Here is an 18,338-nt window from a genome sequence, read left to right on the forward strand (position 1 = left end):
ACTTTTATAAAGTTTTAACTTTTGTGACGACTCTAGGGATAACGGGATTTGATTTCCGGTGTGCTACCTCAATGAGACATTACACAGAGGCGTTAAATGAGTGTGACTATGTCTACTGAGAAAGGTACAAGAAATCTCTCTGAATTTGAGATCCAAGTGACTAGTGAGAAATAGAAATTTAAGGAAATTAGTATTAGTAACAAGATTGTACTGGAGAGATCAATGGGGCTGAAAGTTGGTAAGTCCTTAGGACTTGATAGCCAAAATCCAAGAGTGTTAAAGGAGATGCCTATAGAGATAGTTGATGCATTGGCAATCATATTTTAAATTTCCACATAATCTGTAATGAGTCCTGAAGATGGGAAACATGAAAATGTCACCCCACTGTTTGAGAAAAGGATAAAACAGGGAACAACAGACTTACATCAGTATAAATTTGCAAAGGGATTTTGGTATCCTTGTCAATAAGTCACTGGAAACACTGGCAAAGCATGGAGAGCAATGAGGCAGATGGAGGGTAATATGTCTAAAACATCTTTTCTTACTCCCGTAGTTGGCATGCCGGGTTTCTGGCCAGGGACAATGGATCCCAGGTTTAACATTTGGGCAGATAGGGGAGTCTCTTGTTTGGGTAATCTGTTTGAGGGTGAAACATTGATGTCATTTGATCAAATAACTCAGAAATATCAATTGTCGAGTAGGGACCTCTTCCATTTCTTTCAGACTAGAGAGTTTATCCAAAAGGAGACCACGCCTTTGATTGAGTGTCATAGATCTGATATGGAAAAGAGGGTGCTTCAGGCTAAGAGCACTCTTTCAATGAGTACTCACTATCATTTGGAGGGAGGAGGTCCCTTGGGTGGCAATGAGTGTCTACATGAGGTCTGGGAGAGAGAGTTAGGAGTTGAAATCACTTTAGAAACATGGAATTCACTTGTGAGAATGTGAAGAGGATTTTGGTATGCAAGAGGACCCATGCTATGCAGTTAAAGATTCTTCATAGGGCTCATCGGGCCCCAGATCATCTTGCAAAATTTAAGCAGGGAACATCTTCAATGTGCCTCAAATGTAAACTAAATATGGGCACCCTCACTCATTGTTTGTGGTCCTGTCATAGGCTCCGTGCATATTGAAGTGCTGTAGCAGGAGTAATAGAGAGGGTCTTGGGAAGCAAAGTCAAGGTGGACCCAGTCTGTTTGTTCCTGATTCTGCTGAATTTACCTCACTTAGATGAACGTGGGAAAAAGCTTTTTATCATTCTCACTTTTTGTGCAAGGAAGAACATTCTGAAGTGGTGGACGTTCATCCACTTTACTAACACTGTCCACCCCGACCTCAACTTTACCTGGACCATCTCAGACTCCTCGCTCCCCTTCCTAGACCTGTCCATTTCTATCTCAGGCGACCGAATCAACACAGGCATTTACTATAAACCGTCCGACTCCCACAGCTAACTAGACTAACCTCCTCCCACCCTTCCCCCTGTAAAAACGCCATCCCATATTCCCAATTCCTTCATCTCCGCCGCATCTGCTCCCAGGATGACCAGTTCCAATACCGAACAACCCAGATGGCCTCTTTCTTCAAAACTCGCAATTTCCTCCCAGATGTGGTTGACGATGCTCTCCACCGCATCTCCTCCACTTCCTGCTCCTCCACCCTGGAGCCCCGTCCCTCCAATCGCCACCAGGACAGAATCCCACTGGTCCTCACCTACCACCCCACCAATCTCCATATACATCGTATCATCCATCGTCATTTCTGCCACCTCCAAATGGACCCCACTACCAGGGATATATTTCTCTCCCCTCCCCTATCAGCGTTCCAAAAAGACCACTCCCTCCGTAACTCCCTCGTCAGGTCCACACCCCCTACCAACCCAACCTCCACTCTCGGCACCTTCCCCTGCAACCGCAAGAAATGCAAAACTTGCGCCCACACCTTCCCCCTTACTTCCCTCCAAGGCCCCAAGGGATCCTTCCATATCTGCCATAAATTCACCTGCACCTCCACACACATCATTTACTGCATCCGCTGCACCCGATGTGGCCTCCTCTATATTGGGGAGACAGGCGGCCTACTTGCAGAACGTTTCAGAGAACACCTCTGGGACACCCGGACCAACCAACCCAAACAACCCGTGGCTCAACACTTCAACTCCCCCTCCCACTGCACCAAGGACGTGCAGTTCCTTGAACTCCTCCATCGCCAGACCATAGCAACACGACGGCTTGAGGAAGAGCGCCTCATCTTCCGCCTAGGAACCCTCCAACCACAATGGATGAACTCAGACTTCTCCAGTTTCCTCATTTCCCCTCCCCCAACCTTGTCTCAGTCCCAACCCTCGAACTCAGCACCACCTTCCTAACCTGCAATCTTCTTCCTGACCTCTCCGCCCCCCACCCCCACTCCGGCCTATCATCCTCACCTTAATCTCCTTCCATCTATCGCATTTCCAACGCCCCTCCCCCAAGTCCCTCCTCCCTATCTTTTATCTTAGCCTGCTTGGCACACTTTCCTCATTCCTGAAGAAGGGCTCATGCCCGAAACATTGATTCTGCTGCTCCTTGGATGCTGCCTGACCTGCTGCGCTTTTCCAGCAACACATTTTCAGAACATTCTGATGTGTTGGGTGTCTGAGAACTGCCGGGTCTGTCTGGGTGGTGTGTTAATTATGGAACACATTCCTTTAGACTTTCTTACAAATATGGTGCACCAGAAAATGGACAACTTTTACAAGACGTGACGGCCCTTTTTGAATTACTTGGAAGCAGATCTGTCTGTCATTTTGATTAAGGCTTTGGTCTAGCCATGATGGTTTGGTCTGATAAACCTCAGGCCATGGGAGGAAGAATTTCAAACAAATGTGGGTTTAATAATTGATGCTCTTAAAGGTTGAGAGCTATGGTCTTGTTGCGCTGAACGGTGTTATTTATTTATTTATTGATTTGTAATAAGTGTAGTTTGATTTCTTTTGTAGAGTAGTATAACAGTTGGTTTATTGTTGTTTTTGATGTAATGATGCTATATTCTCATGTTTCTGTAACTTTCTAATTTTGTAAAGAAAAAATTTTCAATAAAAATATTTTTTTAAAAAGTCACTGGAGCCTAACATGCAGGCTCAACAAACTATTAGCAATGGCATTGGAATGTTTGCCTGTATTGCAAGAGGTTTTGAGTACAGAAGTAGTGAAATCTTTCTTTAATTGTATATGAGCTTGGTCAGGCCGTTCCTGGAGTACTGTGTGCAATTTTGGTCTATTTTTCTCATGAAAGATATTATTGCCATAGAGACAGTACAATAAAAGTTGACCAGACTTGTTTCAAGATTGGCAGGCATGTCCTATCAAGAGAGATTGGGCAAACTGGGTTTGTATTCTTTAGGGTTTTGAAGAATTAATGGTTATCTCATTGAAACCTACAAAATACTTAAAGGACAGACAGGGTAGATACCAGTAAGATGCTTCCCTTCTTTCAGGAGTTTAGAACCAGGGGGCATAACTTAAAAATAAAGGGATGTTATTTGGACTGAGCTGAGAATAAATCTTTTTTTTACTTAGAGAATTGTGAATTTTTGGAATTCTCTACACCAGACAATTGTGGACACTCAGTGTTTTAGTATATTTAGATGGATAATTGTTTGATTATCAGTGGTAGTAAGGGTTATAGGGATAGTAAGGATAAAAGGCATTGAAGTGCTTGATCAGCATGATGAAATTAAATGGAGAAGCAGGCTCAGTGGGCTGATGGATGACTCCTCTTCCTATGTTTATAAAAAAAGCCTGTATCCCCAATTTCTTAAAAACCTTGACAACATTCAGGCTTAAGTCAATTAACATTTAGGAATGTCAACACCATTTAATTGTAAGCTCATATGAGATTATCAGACATTTTCTCTTAACATTCAATAGCATCACCATAGCTAAACACCTACAAATGTATATGTTGAGAGTCACTGTTGAGCAGAACAACCACACAAATAATATAGCTTCCATGTTGGAGGGTGGGTAAGTTAAATATTCTTTGATCAATACGATTTACTCCATATGATATCAAAAAGCAGCGGAAGGTATTGGATACTGCAAAGGCTATGGGCCCTTACAACATTCCAGCAATATTATTGAAAATAGGTACTCCAGCCAAACTGTTGCAGTACATCTACAACATTGCCATCAACTGACAATGTGAAACATTTTCTACTTATGTCCTATAAATGAAATGCAGGAATTATCTCCACCGCATCTCCTTCACTTCCCGCTCCTCCGCCCTTGAGCCCCGCCCCTCCAATCGCCACCAGGACAGAACCCCATTGATCCTCACCTACCACCCCACCAACCTCCATATACATCGTATCATCCGTTGCCATTTCCACCACCTCCAAACGGACCCCACCACCAAGGATATATTTCCCACTCCTCCCCTATCAGCGTTCCGAAAAGACCACTCCCTCCGTGACTCCCTCGTCAGGTCCACACCCCCACCAATCCAACCTCCACTCCCTGCACCTTCCCCTGCAACTGCAAGAAATGCAAAACTTGCGCCCACACCTCCCCCCTTACTTCCCTCCAAGGCCCCAAGGGATCCTTCCATATCTGCCATAAATTCACCTGCACCTCCACACACATCATTTACTGCATCTGCTGCGGCCTCTTCTATATTGGGGAGACAGGCGGCCTACTTGCGGAACGTTTCAGAGAACACCTCTGGGACTCCCGGACCAACCAATCCAACCACCCCGTGACTCAACACTTCAACTCCCCCTCCCACTCCACCAAGGACATGCAGGTCCTTGGACTCCTCCATTTCCAGACCATAGCAACACGACGGCTGGAGGAAGAGCGCCTCATCTTCCACCTAGGAACCCTCCAACCACAAGGGATGAACTCAGACTTCTCCAGTTTCCTCATTTCCCCTCCCCCCACCTTGTCTCAGTCCCAACCCTCGAACTCAGCACCACCTTCCTAACCTGCAATCTTCTTCCTGACCTCTCCGCCCCCACCCCCACCCCCACTCCGGCCTATCACCCTCACCTTAACCTCCTTCCACCTATCGCATTTCCAACGCCCCTCCCCCAAGTTCCTCCTCCCTACCTTTTATCTTAGCCTGCTTGGCACACTTTCCTCATTCCTGAAGAAGGGCTCATGCCCGAAACGTCGATTCTCCTGCTCCTTGGATGCTGCCTGACCTGCTGCGCTTTTCCAGCAACACATTTTCAGCTCTGATCTCCAGCATCAGCTGTCCTCACTTTCTCCTCCGCAGGAAATATCTACCCCAGCCAATTATAATACCAATTTATTATCAATTATTAGTAAAGTGACAGAAGGTGTCATCATCAGTACTATCGTAGCACTTGCTTACCAATAATCTGTTCACAGATGCTCAGTTTGTGTATGGCCATTGCCATTCAGTTTATGATCTCTTTACAGTCTTTGTTCAAACATGGATAGAAGTGCTGAACTCCAGAGGGAGATGACATCAAAGTCACATTTGACCAAGTATAGCATTAAGGGATCCTACCAAAACTACAGTCAATGAAATTTGGGGGAAAACTCTCTGCTGGTTAGAGTCCTATCCGGCATAAAGGAAGAGGGTATGGTTGTTGGAGGTCAGTAATCTCAGCTTTCAGACATCTCTACAGGATTTCTTCAGAGTAGTGCTCTAGGACTAACCATCTTAGTACTTCGTCACCAACATTTCCTCAATCATAAGATCAGAAGTGGAGATATTTGCCAAAGATTTCACAACATTCAGCACCTTAAATACTGAAGCATTCCATGTCTAAATGCAGAAAGATCTCGACAATATCCAGGTTTGGGCTGAAAAGTGGCAAGTAATATTCATGCCTACTCCTGCTCCTAGTTTTGAAGTTTCCATGTTATGGTTATGAAACTGCTTGTGCCACAAAGGTTCTCTACTGATGGTTGCAAAGTCAACATGGTAATGTTTGCACCTCCAAGGCACAAATCAGAAGTATGATGGAATACACTACACTGCAGTTTCTCAACACAATGCATTTGCTGCTCTTACAGCATGTGAGAAGCTTGACACCATCCAGGGCAAAGCAACCCATTTGAGTTTCACCAAATCCACAACCACTTATTCCATTTTGCCTTCAATGCACAGTAGCAGTAGGATGTATCATCAACAAGATGCACTTTGAGTTTCATTAAAGCTCCAAAAGCAGCAGTTTCAAAACGGACAACCACCACTATCAAGAACAACAAGGGCAGCAGATATTTGGGAACACCACCACTTACGAATTCCCCTTCAAGTCATTCACCACTCTGATTTATAATTATATTGCTGCTTCTTTGGTGTTTCTGGATCAAAATCCTGAAACTTCGTCTCAATGAGCATTCTGGATGTACCAGCATCAAATGGACTACAGTGGCTCTAAGAAGACAGAGTTAAAAATCACACAACACCAGGTTATAGTCCAATAGGTTTAATTGGAAGCACACTAGCTTTCGGAGCGAGACTCCTTCATCGGGTGGTAGATGAAGGAGCGATGCTCCGAAAGCTAGTTTGCTTCCAGTTAAACCTGTTGGATTATAACCTAGTGTTGTGTGATTTTTAACTTTGTACACCCCAGTCCAACACCGGCATCTCCAAATCTAAGAAGACAGTTCACCACTAATTTCTCCAGGGCAACTAGGTATGGACAGTAAATGCTGCCCTATCAGGAAAGAATATATACCATGAACAAATAAAACAAAAATATTCTATATTATGTAAGTACATTCATACTGAAGTTGAAAAGACTCATGAAGAGATGTTCAAAGGTGACTAGGAATACTCAACCAATTTTGGCCTTGCTAACAATACCAATATCCCCAGAATAAATTAGAATGGGACAACGTTAACCCAATCATTTCAGCAATAAGCTCACAAAAATCAAAACCATCCAGGATAAGCAGCTCACTTGACTGGAACCCCAGTTAACAGTATCAACAATCACTCCCCCCACCACTGGTAAACAGTTACAGCTGTTGGTCTCTATAAGATGCATTCAGAAATTCACCTTCCAAACCCATGAGAACCACTATCTAGAAGAGTAGCAGATACACTGCACAACCACCAATAAATTCTGTCCAAGCCACACACTATCCTAACGTGGAACTATATCAACTTTTCTCCACCATCGCTGGGTCAAATTCCTGCAACTTCACAGCATTGTAGATGTACCTACAATCTATGGACTGCAGAAATTCAGGAAAGCAGTTCACCACCACTTTCTCAAGGGCAATTTGTGATGTGAATTAATTCAATATTGTCCAGAATTATTCTCTAGAACTATCAACCCATAGAGGACTTAGAGAAAGTCTGGAATTTAGTACTATGTCAAAATGGCCAACAAATAGCAGAGGAATTTAATTCAAAGCTTTTAACTATTTTTGAGAGCATTGAAGAAAGAAACATTAGGAGTATGTTCAGTGGAAGAATTAATGTATCTGATAAGATGTTTAAAGTTTCTTAAAAACAGCATTTTCTTTTCAACTCTCTTGAAATTTTTTTATCATTTCTCTCTCTCTCCTGCCAAAGTTAAGCATACTGATGCCAGTTCATTCCAATGAACTTTGGGTGATATCTGGAATCAAAGTTGGAGTCTTGAAATTATTTTAAAGTTATTCAGATTTAATATATATCAGTTTACAATCACATAGTCATTGTTTGATCTAAAATCAGTCTCTGAACATCAATGTTCTGGGACTCTGGTTAATAAGTTTCAATTTGTATTAAAACAAAAGCAAATTATTTGACTTGAAATTCTACCTGTGTTTGTTTCTTTTCACAGATATTGACAGATCTGCTGAGTATTTCCAACACTTCCTGATTTTATTCAAGTTGCATTTGCTGTTTTGACACGTAATCCAAATTAAATAAGCTTATGACAACATTAGCAAGTATAATCAAATCACCAAAAGGAATGTATGTTACTGGGTTGCATCTATACCTTTTGATTCATCACCACTCTCCTCATCTTCTTCAGCTATGGTTACGCTCTCTAATTTAACTGCCTGAGCTGCTTGCCGTTCAAATTCAGCTGTAGAAAACAATGGTAAGAGAAACTATCACTAACAAGAAAAGCAGCTTCAAACAACCAGTAGTATTTTTAATGTAATGCATTGTCTGAAACAATAAATAATAGGCTGAAATTGATTCTGCTCATGAAGGCCCTGCCAAAGGACCCAAAAACAGGACAGTGATCTTGTTTAAACTGTCTGTGAGACTGAGGGCTGATCATTCTGATGGCAGTTAACTAACTGGCTTTCGTTAGTTATTAGGAATGGTCGTGCTCACCCAGGAGCTACCAGGCAATCAGAAAACCGATAGCTCAGCAGCCTCAGCGTGCCTCTAGGAGCTGAAGAAATGCTTGACACCTGAGGGAATGAGGATATATTAAATAAGAGTTATTTGTGTTTGAATTAATTATAGAAATATGGAGAACTCGTAATCGGTTTGGCGAAAATTTTATCGAGTGTGGCTAACTGAAATAAAAGTGGGGACTTGAATTTTGTTTAAATACAGTTATCTTTGGGAATGCAAGTGGCCTCCTGAGACTGCACCTGGAAGAACAGAACACAATGGAAGGATAGCACCTTCTGGAATAGGACCAGGACCAGCTGGGCGGACTCTGAGGTGAGTGGCAGGAACGGTGACATGAGGTGCCATGGGGTCTCTCCATGGATCTAAAATAATGCGAATATGAGCAATCCCCCACCATTTCAACATGGCTGAAAGATTTACCCAGTGGTTTCCTCATCCAGTGGAGTATTGCTGTTCAAATGTCAACGGCTCCAGGATATGGACCTTGATTCAATTATCCTCTGCGTGAGAACACTCTCCATTACCTTTCTGCCACTATTGGGATGGCATAGCAGCATTGCATGATGAACACTCCACCTACTGCCTTCCCTTACCATTGCACTTTTGCACCACATCCCAATACCTTTCCAGAGATCTTTTAAGATTCAACTTTGTACGTGAAACCACGATAACAAACATTTTGTTTACACTGACATTCTCTAGTTAAAGCAAAATGCCTCACATATTCTATAGTTGCCACTGGATTAAAATACAGTATTCAAGCCAATTTAGCAATAAAGGGTTAACAGGTTAAAGTTAAGTTTACTTATACAATATTATGATGACTAAGTACAAAGCAAAATTCAGACTTTTCAAATAAAAACACAGGATATAAGTTCTGCCCTTGAGAGCTACTAGACAGGAACCTATTCTGCCAATCATGCCTCTGCTAAAAGAGTTATATAATTAGTCTTGTACCCATGTGTTGTTTTCCCTTCAGATATTCCTTTTGCAGTTATTATTGAGTCTACATCCAACATCCTTTGTGAGTTTGTTTCACATTAAACAATGCAGTTAATAACACAGAAAAGTTCTCCTTATATTGTCTCAAGGTCCTTGGCACTTGTCTGAAGTTTTTGCTACTCAAAACAATTTCTTCCATTTATTCTATTAAAACCACTCAAAATTCTGTAACAAGTCACCCTTTAAAATTCTCTGATCTAAAGAAAACTACCCAGGTTCTGTATTACCACCATGCAACTGAAGTCACACATTCAAAACTATTTGAGTAGATCTCCTCTGCACTCTCTCGAAAGTCTCAATATCAACCCCATCATTTCATACCAGCATCGAGCAAAATACTTCAGCTGAGGCCTATCCAGCAATTTAGAGAGGTTTTACACAGAAACATAGAAATTAGGAGCAAGTGTAGACCAATTTGAGCCTGCTCTGCCACTCAATACGATCATGGCTGATCCTCTAACTCAAACTTATATTCCCACTTTCTCTCTATACCTCTTGATAAGTATAATATCTAAAATTCATCAATTTTTTCTTGAATGCGCTCAGTGGCCCAGCCTCTACTGAAGCTTCTGTGGTAGTGAATTTCATTTGTTTGCCATTCTCTGAGTGAAGAAATGCTTCCAATTCTCGGCCACAAAAGGCCGACCCCATCTTGAGACTGTGGCCCCTGGTTCTAGCTTCCCCAATCAGGGGAAACATCTTCCCTGCGTCTAGCCTGTCTAGTCCTGTTAGCATTTTCCACTTTTAATTGTATCCCTTCTCATTCTTCCAAAGTCTAGTGAATATAAACCCAGTTGACAAGAGGCCTGGGTTCAGGTTCTATCTGCTCTAGAGGTGTGTGACAACCTCTTTGAGCAGTTTATTCAAAATATACAGGCTCAGTCAAAATAATTTCACCTCACATGGCAACTGGGGCAGAAAATTGCCTAGTGGTATTATTGCTGGATTAGTTATCCAGAAACTCAGATCATGTTCTCAGGATTTGGGTCCAAGTCCTACCCGGCAGATGGTGGATTTTGAATTCAATAATATTCCTGGAATCAAGAGTCTAATGATGAGTCTGTTGATTGTCAGAAAATCCCAACTGGCTCATCAAAGCTCTTCAGTCATGGAAATCCACAATCCTTACCTGGTTTGGCCTACAATGTGACTCCAGAACACAGCATTGTGGTTGACGTTTAACTGTCCTCTGATATGGCCCAGCAACTTACTCAGTTGTAACAATTATTACAAAGACCCATAAAAAAAATGAAAGTAATCAGACCATCTTGCAGTGAACAAGGCAGAGTAAATGGCAACAGCAAAAACAGCACTGATAATCCTGCAGGGAGGAAGTGAGGACTGCAGGTGCTGGAGATCAGAGTTGAGAATGTGGTGCTGGAAAAGCACAGCAGGTTAGGCAGCATCCGAGGAGCAGGAGAATCGATATTTTGGGCATATGCTTTTCCTGCACCAAACTCTCAACTCTGATAATTCTATAGGCATCGTTATCAATTTCTGAAGGCTAGTGCCAAAATTGGGAGATCTGTCAAGTTCCAGACTAGTCAAGCAACAGCCTGACATAGTCATATTCATGAAATCATATCTGATAATGTCCCTGACATCATAGTCACGGGATATGTCATGTCAACTGCAGAATAGGCCCAGCAGACAGAGTTAAACAGTTGGAAGAAAGTTGCAGTGGGAATCCTCAACACTGACTCTAGACACCTGACATCATGGCATAAGGCAAACATTGGCAAGGAAGTTTCCTGCTGATTACCATGTACTTCCTGCCTTAGCCAATGACTCTGTGCTTCTCTGTGTTGAACAACACTTCGAGGAAGTACTGAAGGCAGCAAGGGCATAGAATGTACTCTGTCTGGGGTATTTCAATGTGCAGCACTAAGATTGACTTGGCAGCAGCACTACTGAATGAGCTGGTCGGGTCCTAAAGAGCATAGCTACTCGCTTGGCTTTGTAGCAAGTCATAGAGTCAGAGAAATGTGCAGCACTAGAAACAGACCCTTCAGTCTAACTCATCCATGCCAACCAGATTTCCTAGTCACTCCCACTTGCCTGCACTTGGCCCATATCCCTCTAAACCCATCCTATTCATATACCCATTCAGATGCCTTTTAAATGTTGTAATTGTCCCAGCCTCCACCACTTCCTCTGGCAGCTCATTCCATACACACACCACCCTTTGCGTGAAAAAGTTGCTCCTCAGGTCCCTTTTATATCTTTTTTCCTTCTCATCCAAAACCTAAGCCCTCTAGTTCTGGACTCACCCATTCCAAGGAAAATACCTTGTCTATTTACCCTATCAATTCCGTTCATGATTCTAAAAGGTCACCTCCTCAGCCTCCGATGCTCCAGGGAAAATAGCCCTAGCCTATTCAACTTCTCCCTATACCTCAAACCCTTTAACTCTGGCAAAATCCTTGTAAATCTTTTCTGAACTCTTTCAAGTTTCGCAACATCCTTCCCATAGGAGGGAGACCAGAATTGCACACAATACTCCAAAAGTGGCATAACCAATTTTCAGTAGAGCCACAACATGACCTCCCAACTGCTACACTCAATGGGCGGCACGGTGGCACAGTGGTTAGCACTGCTGCCTCACAGCGCCTGAGACCCGGGTTCAATTCCCGCCTCAGGCGACTGACTGTGTGGAGTTTGCACGTTCTCCCCGTGTCTGCGTGGGTTTCCTCCGGGTGCTCCGGTTTCCTCCCACAGTCCAAAGATGTGCAGGGTCAGGTGAATTGGCTATGCGAAATTGCCCGTAGTGTTAGGTAAGGGGTAAATGTAGGGGTATGGGTGGGTTTCGCTTCGGCGGGTCGGTGTGGACTTGTTGGGCCGAAGGGCCTGTTTCCACACTGTAATGTAATCTAATCTAATCAAATACTCTGACCAATAAAGGAAAGCATACCAAATGCCTTCTTCACTATCCTACTTACCTGCACCTCCACTTGCAAGGAACTTTGAACCTGCACTCCAAGTTCTCTTTGTTCAGGAATACTCCCCAGGGCCTTACAATTAAATGTATAAGCCTTGTCTTGATTTGCCTTTCCAAGTTGCAGCACCTCACATTTATCTAAATTAAACTCCATCTGCCACTCCTCAGCCCACTGGCCCATCTGATCAAGATTCCATTGTAAACTGAGGTAACCTTCTCTGCTGTCAACTAGACCTTCAATTTTGGTGTCAACTGCAAACTTAGGAACGATACCTCCTACGTTCACATCCAAATCATTTATATAAATGATAGAAAGCAGTGGACTCAGCACTGATCCATTGTGGCACACCACTGGTCACAGGCCTCCAGTCTGAAAAGCAATCCTCCACCACTACCCTCTTTCTTCTACCTTCGAGCCAGTTCTGTATCCAAATGGCTAGTACTCCCTATATTCCACATGATCTAACCTTGCTAACCAGTCTACCATGAGGAATCTCATTGAATGCCTTAGTGGAGTTTATATAGATCATGTCCACCCCTCTGTCCTCATCAATCCTCTTCATTACTTCAGAAAATTTAATCAAGTTAGTGAGACATGATTTCCCATGCACAAAGCCATGTTGACTATCCCTAATCAGTCCTTGCCTATCCAAATATATGTAAATTCTGTCCTTCAGGATTCCCTCCAACAACTTGCCCACCACCGTTGTTAGGCTCACCGACTATAGTTCCCTAGCTTTGGTGAAGGAGTCAACATGAGGCAAAAGCTTACTAGTCCTCAACCTTACCAGACTGCCTATGGAAGATGCATATAACCAAGACAGTATCAGTAGGAATGACCACTGCATAGCCTTGTAGAAATGATACCTTATATGATGTTAAGTGGCATTATCACCGTGATAATTGGGACAGACTTCAAACAGCTCTAGGAATTCAAGACGAGGTGTCCAGAGGTGCAGTGGGCCATCAGCAGCAGCAAAATCATACCCCGAAAAATTCTACACCTCATGGCCTAGCATATCCCTCACTGTAATATTGTCATCAAGGCAGGGGATCAACCCTAATTTATTGAAGAGTAGAGGAGAACATCAGGAGCAGTATCAAACATATCTAAAAATGAGGTGTCAGTCTGGTGAAGGTACAAAACAGGACTGTTTTCATGACAAACAACATAAGCAGCAAATCATAGACTGCACTATATGTTCCCACAAACAATGGATCAGATCCAAGCTCTGCAATCCAGTCATGAATGGTGATGAATAATCAAACAATTCATTGGAGGAGGCGGCACCAAAAATATGCCCAATGTCAATGATAGGAGAGGCCAGTATTTTAGTGCAATAGATGTTGCTGAAGCATTTGCAGCAATCTTCAGCCAGAAGTGTCACCTAGATGATCCATCTTGATCTGCACCAGAGGTCTCTGGCATCACAGATGGCAGTCTTCACCCAATTTGGTTCACTCTATCTGATATCAAGAAATGGGTGGAGCCACTGGATACTGTCAAAGCTAGGATCTTGACAACATTTTAGCCATTGTACTGAAGACGTGTGCTTCAGAACTTGCTGCAATCATAGCTAAACTGTTCCAGTATAGGTACACTGACATTTACTCAATAATGTGAAAAATTGCTCGGATATGCCCTTTTCACAAAAAAAGGACAAATCCACTCAGCCAGTTATCACCCCAGCAGTCTACTGTGACTCTCAATCATCAGTAAAGTGATGAAAAGTATCACCAACAGCGCTATCAAGCAGCACCTGCTCAGTAATAACCTGCTCAGTGATGCCCAGTTTAAGTTCCAACAATTACTCAACTCATGACCCTTACAATCTTTGTTCAAACACAGATAAAATAACTGAATTACAGAAGTGAGGTGGGAGTGACAACCCTTGATATCAAGGCTGGATTTGACCAAGTAGGGTGTCAAGGAGCCCTAGCAAAACTGGAATCAATGGGAATTGGGGAAAATCTCCAATGGTTGGAGTCATACCTGGCACATAAGTGGATGGTTGTGGTTGTTGAAGGTAATTTATCTCAGCTCCAGGACATCACTGCAGGAGTTCCTCGGGTTAGATATCTTCTAATTAACCTTTTCAGAGATATTATAATGTACCTCCAGAGAAGGTGGAACTTGAACCTACGTCTTGTGGCTTGGAGGTGAGGACACTAACACTATACTACAAAAGCCCTGAGTCCTTCAGGATAGAGCCCTAAGCCCAATCATCTTCAGCTGCTTCATTGACGATCTTCCCTCTTTACAAGATCCAAAGTTGTAACATTCGGCCAGTGATTGCACAATGTTTATTCTTCAGATCCTGAGGCAGTCCATGTTCAGTTGCATCAAGACCTGGACAACATCCAGGCTTGGGCTCAAAAGCGGGAGTGGATAAAGAGTGAAGCTCGAAAAAGCACAGCAGGTTAAGCAGCATCAGAGGAGAAGGGGAGTCAATATTTCAGGTTAGAACCTTTCATCAGGCTAAAAAGTGGAAAGTAACATTTGCACCACACAAATGCCAGGCAATGACCATCTCCAATAAGGGGCAATTTAACCACCATCCCTTGATATTCAATGGTGTATCTATCACTGAATCCCCCATTATCAATATCCTTGGGGTTACCATTGACCAGAAACTGAACTGGACTCACCAATATAAATACAGTGATTCTAAGAGCAGGTAGAAACTTAGAATACTGCAGCGAGGCTATGAGATGCTCTCTAAGATATATCTCAGCATCTATAAGATGCACTGCAGCACTTTTTAAACCCACAACCATTTCCATCTAGGAGACAAGGGCAGCATATACATGGGAACACCACCACCTGCAATTTCCCCTCTAAGTCACTCACATCCTGATTGGAAATATAATGGCATTCCTTCACTGTCACTGGGTCAAGTTCCTAGAATTTCTTCAATAACAACATTACGGAACTTATAGCACACATGGCAGAGGTTCAAGAAAGCAGCTCACTACCACCTTCTCAAGGGCAACTAGGGATGTTGATCCAGCCAGTAATGCCTACACCCCATGAGTGAATAAAAAAATGTCCTGCCATCCCTAGTATTAGTCCTGTGAACCGCTGCTATGCTCTCTTCATGGCATGTATATCACCTACTAGATAGGGAGACCAAAACCGCACAAGATACTCCAGATGCAGTCTCAACATCTGCAGTAAGCCAACCTCATTTCTAAACTCAAATTCTCTTGCAATGAAAGCCTACATACCATTTACCTTTCTAATTGTTTGCCACCCCTTTCTGTTTACTTTCATTGACTGGTGTACAAGGACCTTCCATTTCCTTACTTAAATAATACTCTGCCTTTCTCCTTTTCACACCAAAAAAATGTATAACTTCATATTTATCCATGTTATACTGTTTGCCCATGTACTCAACTTGTCTAAATCGTCCTGAAGCCTCCATGTATCCTCCTCACAATTCACAATCCTACCTAGTTTTTTGTCATCAGCAAATCTGGAAATATTGCATTTGGTTTGGTTTAATTTAACTTTCTTGCTTATTCTCTATTATTACTACATGCTTCTTGTTTTAAAAACAGTCTAGCAACTTGTCCTGCCATCTTCTAATACATGTAAAGTCCCATGTTGATTCAGTTTTTTTAAAAATGTGCCGTTAATATATATTGTCTCATTCTTCCTTCCAGAATACATTCCATTGCCTTAATCGTATCCCACATGTGTGACCATTTCATGTGTATACCTTTGTTCTCCTGAAATCTGTTAATATCTTCCTCATTGTTTATTACAAATTCATATGATTTACTGAGTTTGTAATCCACAAATTTTGGAATTATGCCCTTTATACCCAGGTGTTAACGTATACCAAAAGCTGCATGAGTTCTAAAACCAAACCTTTCCCTCCAGTTTATGTAATCACCTCTATTCAGTTTACTCTTCCTTAGCCAGTTTCACACCCACATCTGCCATTGCCCCTTTAATCGCCTAGAGGTCAACTCTCCTAATAAATTCATTATGTGGTACCTGTCAAATATATTTTGAAAATCTCTAAATATAATATGAACCAAATCATTCTCATTGACTGTCAGTTATTTCAATGAACCCAACAAACAGTATTTTGCATTCCTCCAATTCTAGTCTTCTGTGTTTTTCAGATTGCTTTGCCTCACTGCTGTTCTCAGGTTCAAGCACCATAATTTCTTCCTTACACACCAGTGCTTCTCCAATTCTTTTTCAAGATGCTCAAGTTTTTTGTCATAGCCTTATATATGTCTTAAATGGTTCATCAAATTTTGTCTAATAAGTCTTCCATGAAGCAACTTGAAAAGTTTGACTGAGTTAAAGCTACATAAATTCAAGTTGTTTACTAATGATAATCTTAAAATTCTTTCAACTTTCAACAGAAAGTTCTTTTCTTTATTTTAAATTAACCAACATTATCATTTCATGTGCTACAAGCCTGTTTTACGTATACACATTGACTTCAACCTATATCCTTTGAACTACTTCTCTATCACCATCTTTTTTGGAGTCAACTGAGAAGTTCAAAACTGAGATAAATAAACATTTGTTAATCAAAGGAGTTAAAGGATAAAGAACCAAAGGGAATATAATAAATTAAGAGATGGATTGCCAATGATCTATTTAAATGGCAGAAAACGCGAAAGGCTCTGAATGGTTTACTGGTGAGTATTCTGATGCTTCTACATCTTGTCATTCTCTCATCCATCAGAAGATTTTTTTCCACAAGATGCAAGAATTCCACATGGCATACTTAAAAACACAGATTTTTTAAAAAATCTGGGGTTCCTGTTTGTCAAAATCAGGTGATCCAGTTAATTAAGCCATAGAGGCAGAAACATTTCAGGTTTAATCCTTGTGTGTACTGAGATTGTTAATCCCACTAAGGTAACAGTAACAAAGCTATAAAATTGATCTCTGGGGCTGTGTGTAAGAAAGGAGGAAAAGGATTATGCTGATTTCTCTGTCCTGACCATTAAGTAGTGACACCTGAAGAATGTGTTTGAGCCTGGACATCAGAAAAACTATGATGCTCCTGAATGAAAAGATGAACTGAAATACTCTGCCAAAATGAATATTCATGAATAATAGTTGAAGTAAGTACTTAAAAGTTAATTGTCATCCATAGAATCAAGAACTCACTATTTTCAGAAAATAAAAGGTTGGAAAGGGAAATAAGTGGAAGCAAGGAAACAATTATTCTCGAGTTCAAAAGCCATAAACAAGCTGCATGTGGAAAATAGAAAGCAGAATCATTGAAAATTAGAACCCTGATATTGTGCTTCAAAATTAAATTATTTAAAAAAAGCTTACAAATTTACCTTGAGCTTCTTCTAACATTGTTTTTGCCAGATTCTCTCTAACAGTAGCGAGTGCTGATTGCAGTGCTTCTGCCCGAATTCGTTCAATATGGTCAAACTTCAATTTCTGTCGTAGTGGCTCCAAAAGCTCAAACATGTCTAGAACCTGAAATTGTTTTATAACAAAATTACTTGATCTCTAAGCTTTTACAATGAAAATTCATTTAGTGTTCATTGACAATTTTCACAGATAATGGAAGGCTAAAGAGTAAGAGTTTCCAGCACTCTTTTCTTCCAATGATCCTTGACTGGCAGCATGAATTGGTTCTACAACAGCTAATGTAATTTATCATAAGTTAAAGTTGTGGCTATATCTATTGAAGAACTATGTGCACATCATAAATCAGATGTGACTAAAACTCCTCCTCCATTGCCAAACAGGAGCTGTCAGTAAAAGTCGCATTATTGGAAATATGGGTTCCATCCCGATGCCCATAGCATTCAAGGCAATAGGCTTTGTGCTGGAAAGTGGGACTACTGTAGATTTAGTGTAGCTTTGGTGGTACAAACTTGATTCTAACTGCAGCCTCCACAGTGGAGTTCCTTCAAAATTAATGCAAGAAATACTCTGCTGAAATACTCCTTCATTCACTTTCACATGTTTAAACAGGGAAGCTCTACTAATTGCCAGCAAGAGTAAAAGAGATCAGTGCTGCTGTAGAATTGCAGTGGGAGAGAACTGCTGAGAAGCAAATTAATCAGAACAGTA

At 41.7% G+C, this 18,338-nt stretch overlaps 1 protein-coding gene across 3 annotated transcripts in view; it reads right to left on the reverse strand.

Moving 5' to 3' along the window:
- The window catches only part of ak9 (adenylate kinase 9), a 274,249-nt gene that overhangs the window by 176,722 nt on the left and 79,189 nt on the right, over positions 1–18,338 (reverse strand). For 2 of the 3 annotated variants that reach the window (XM_087983046.1, XM_087983034.1), the window contains exons 13-14: positions 17,591–17,735; positions 7,955–8,044 (exon numbers count right to left, since the gene is read on the reverse strand). In XM_087983046.1, the coding sequence (XP_087839172.1) occupies positions 7,955–8,044; positions 17,591–17,735 (235 nt within the window). The remainder of the gene's footprint in view (positions 1–7,954; positions 8,045–17,590; positions 17,736–18,338) is intronic. The other variant, XM_087983041.1, reaches the window with a different exon arrangement.

The sequence above is a fragment of the Chiloscyllium plagiosum genome, unplaced genomic scaffold (assembly GCF_037043375.1).
Source record: "Chiloscyllium plagiosum isolate Xiang-an unplaced genomic scaffold, Cpla_swu_hap1 HiC_scaffold_3, whole genome shotgun sequence".
NCBI classification, from domain to species: Eukaryota; Metazoa; Chordata; class Chondrichthyes; order Orectolobiformes; family Hemiscylliidae; genus Chiloscyllium; species Chiloscyllium plagiosum.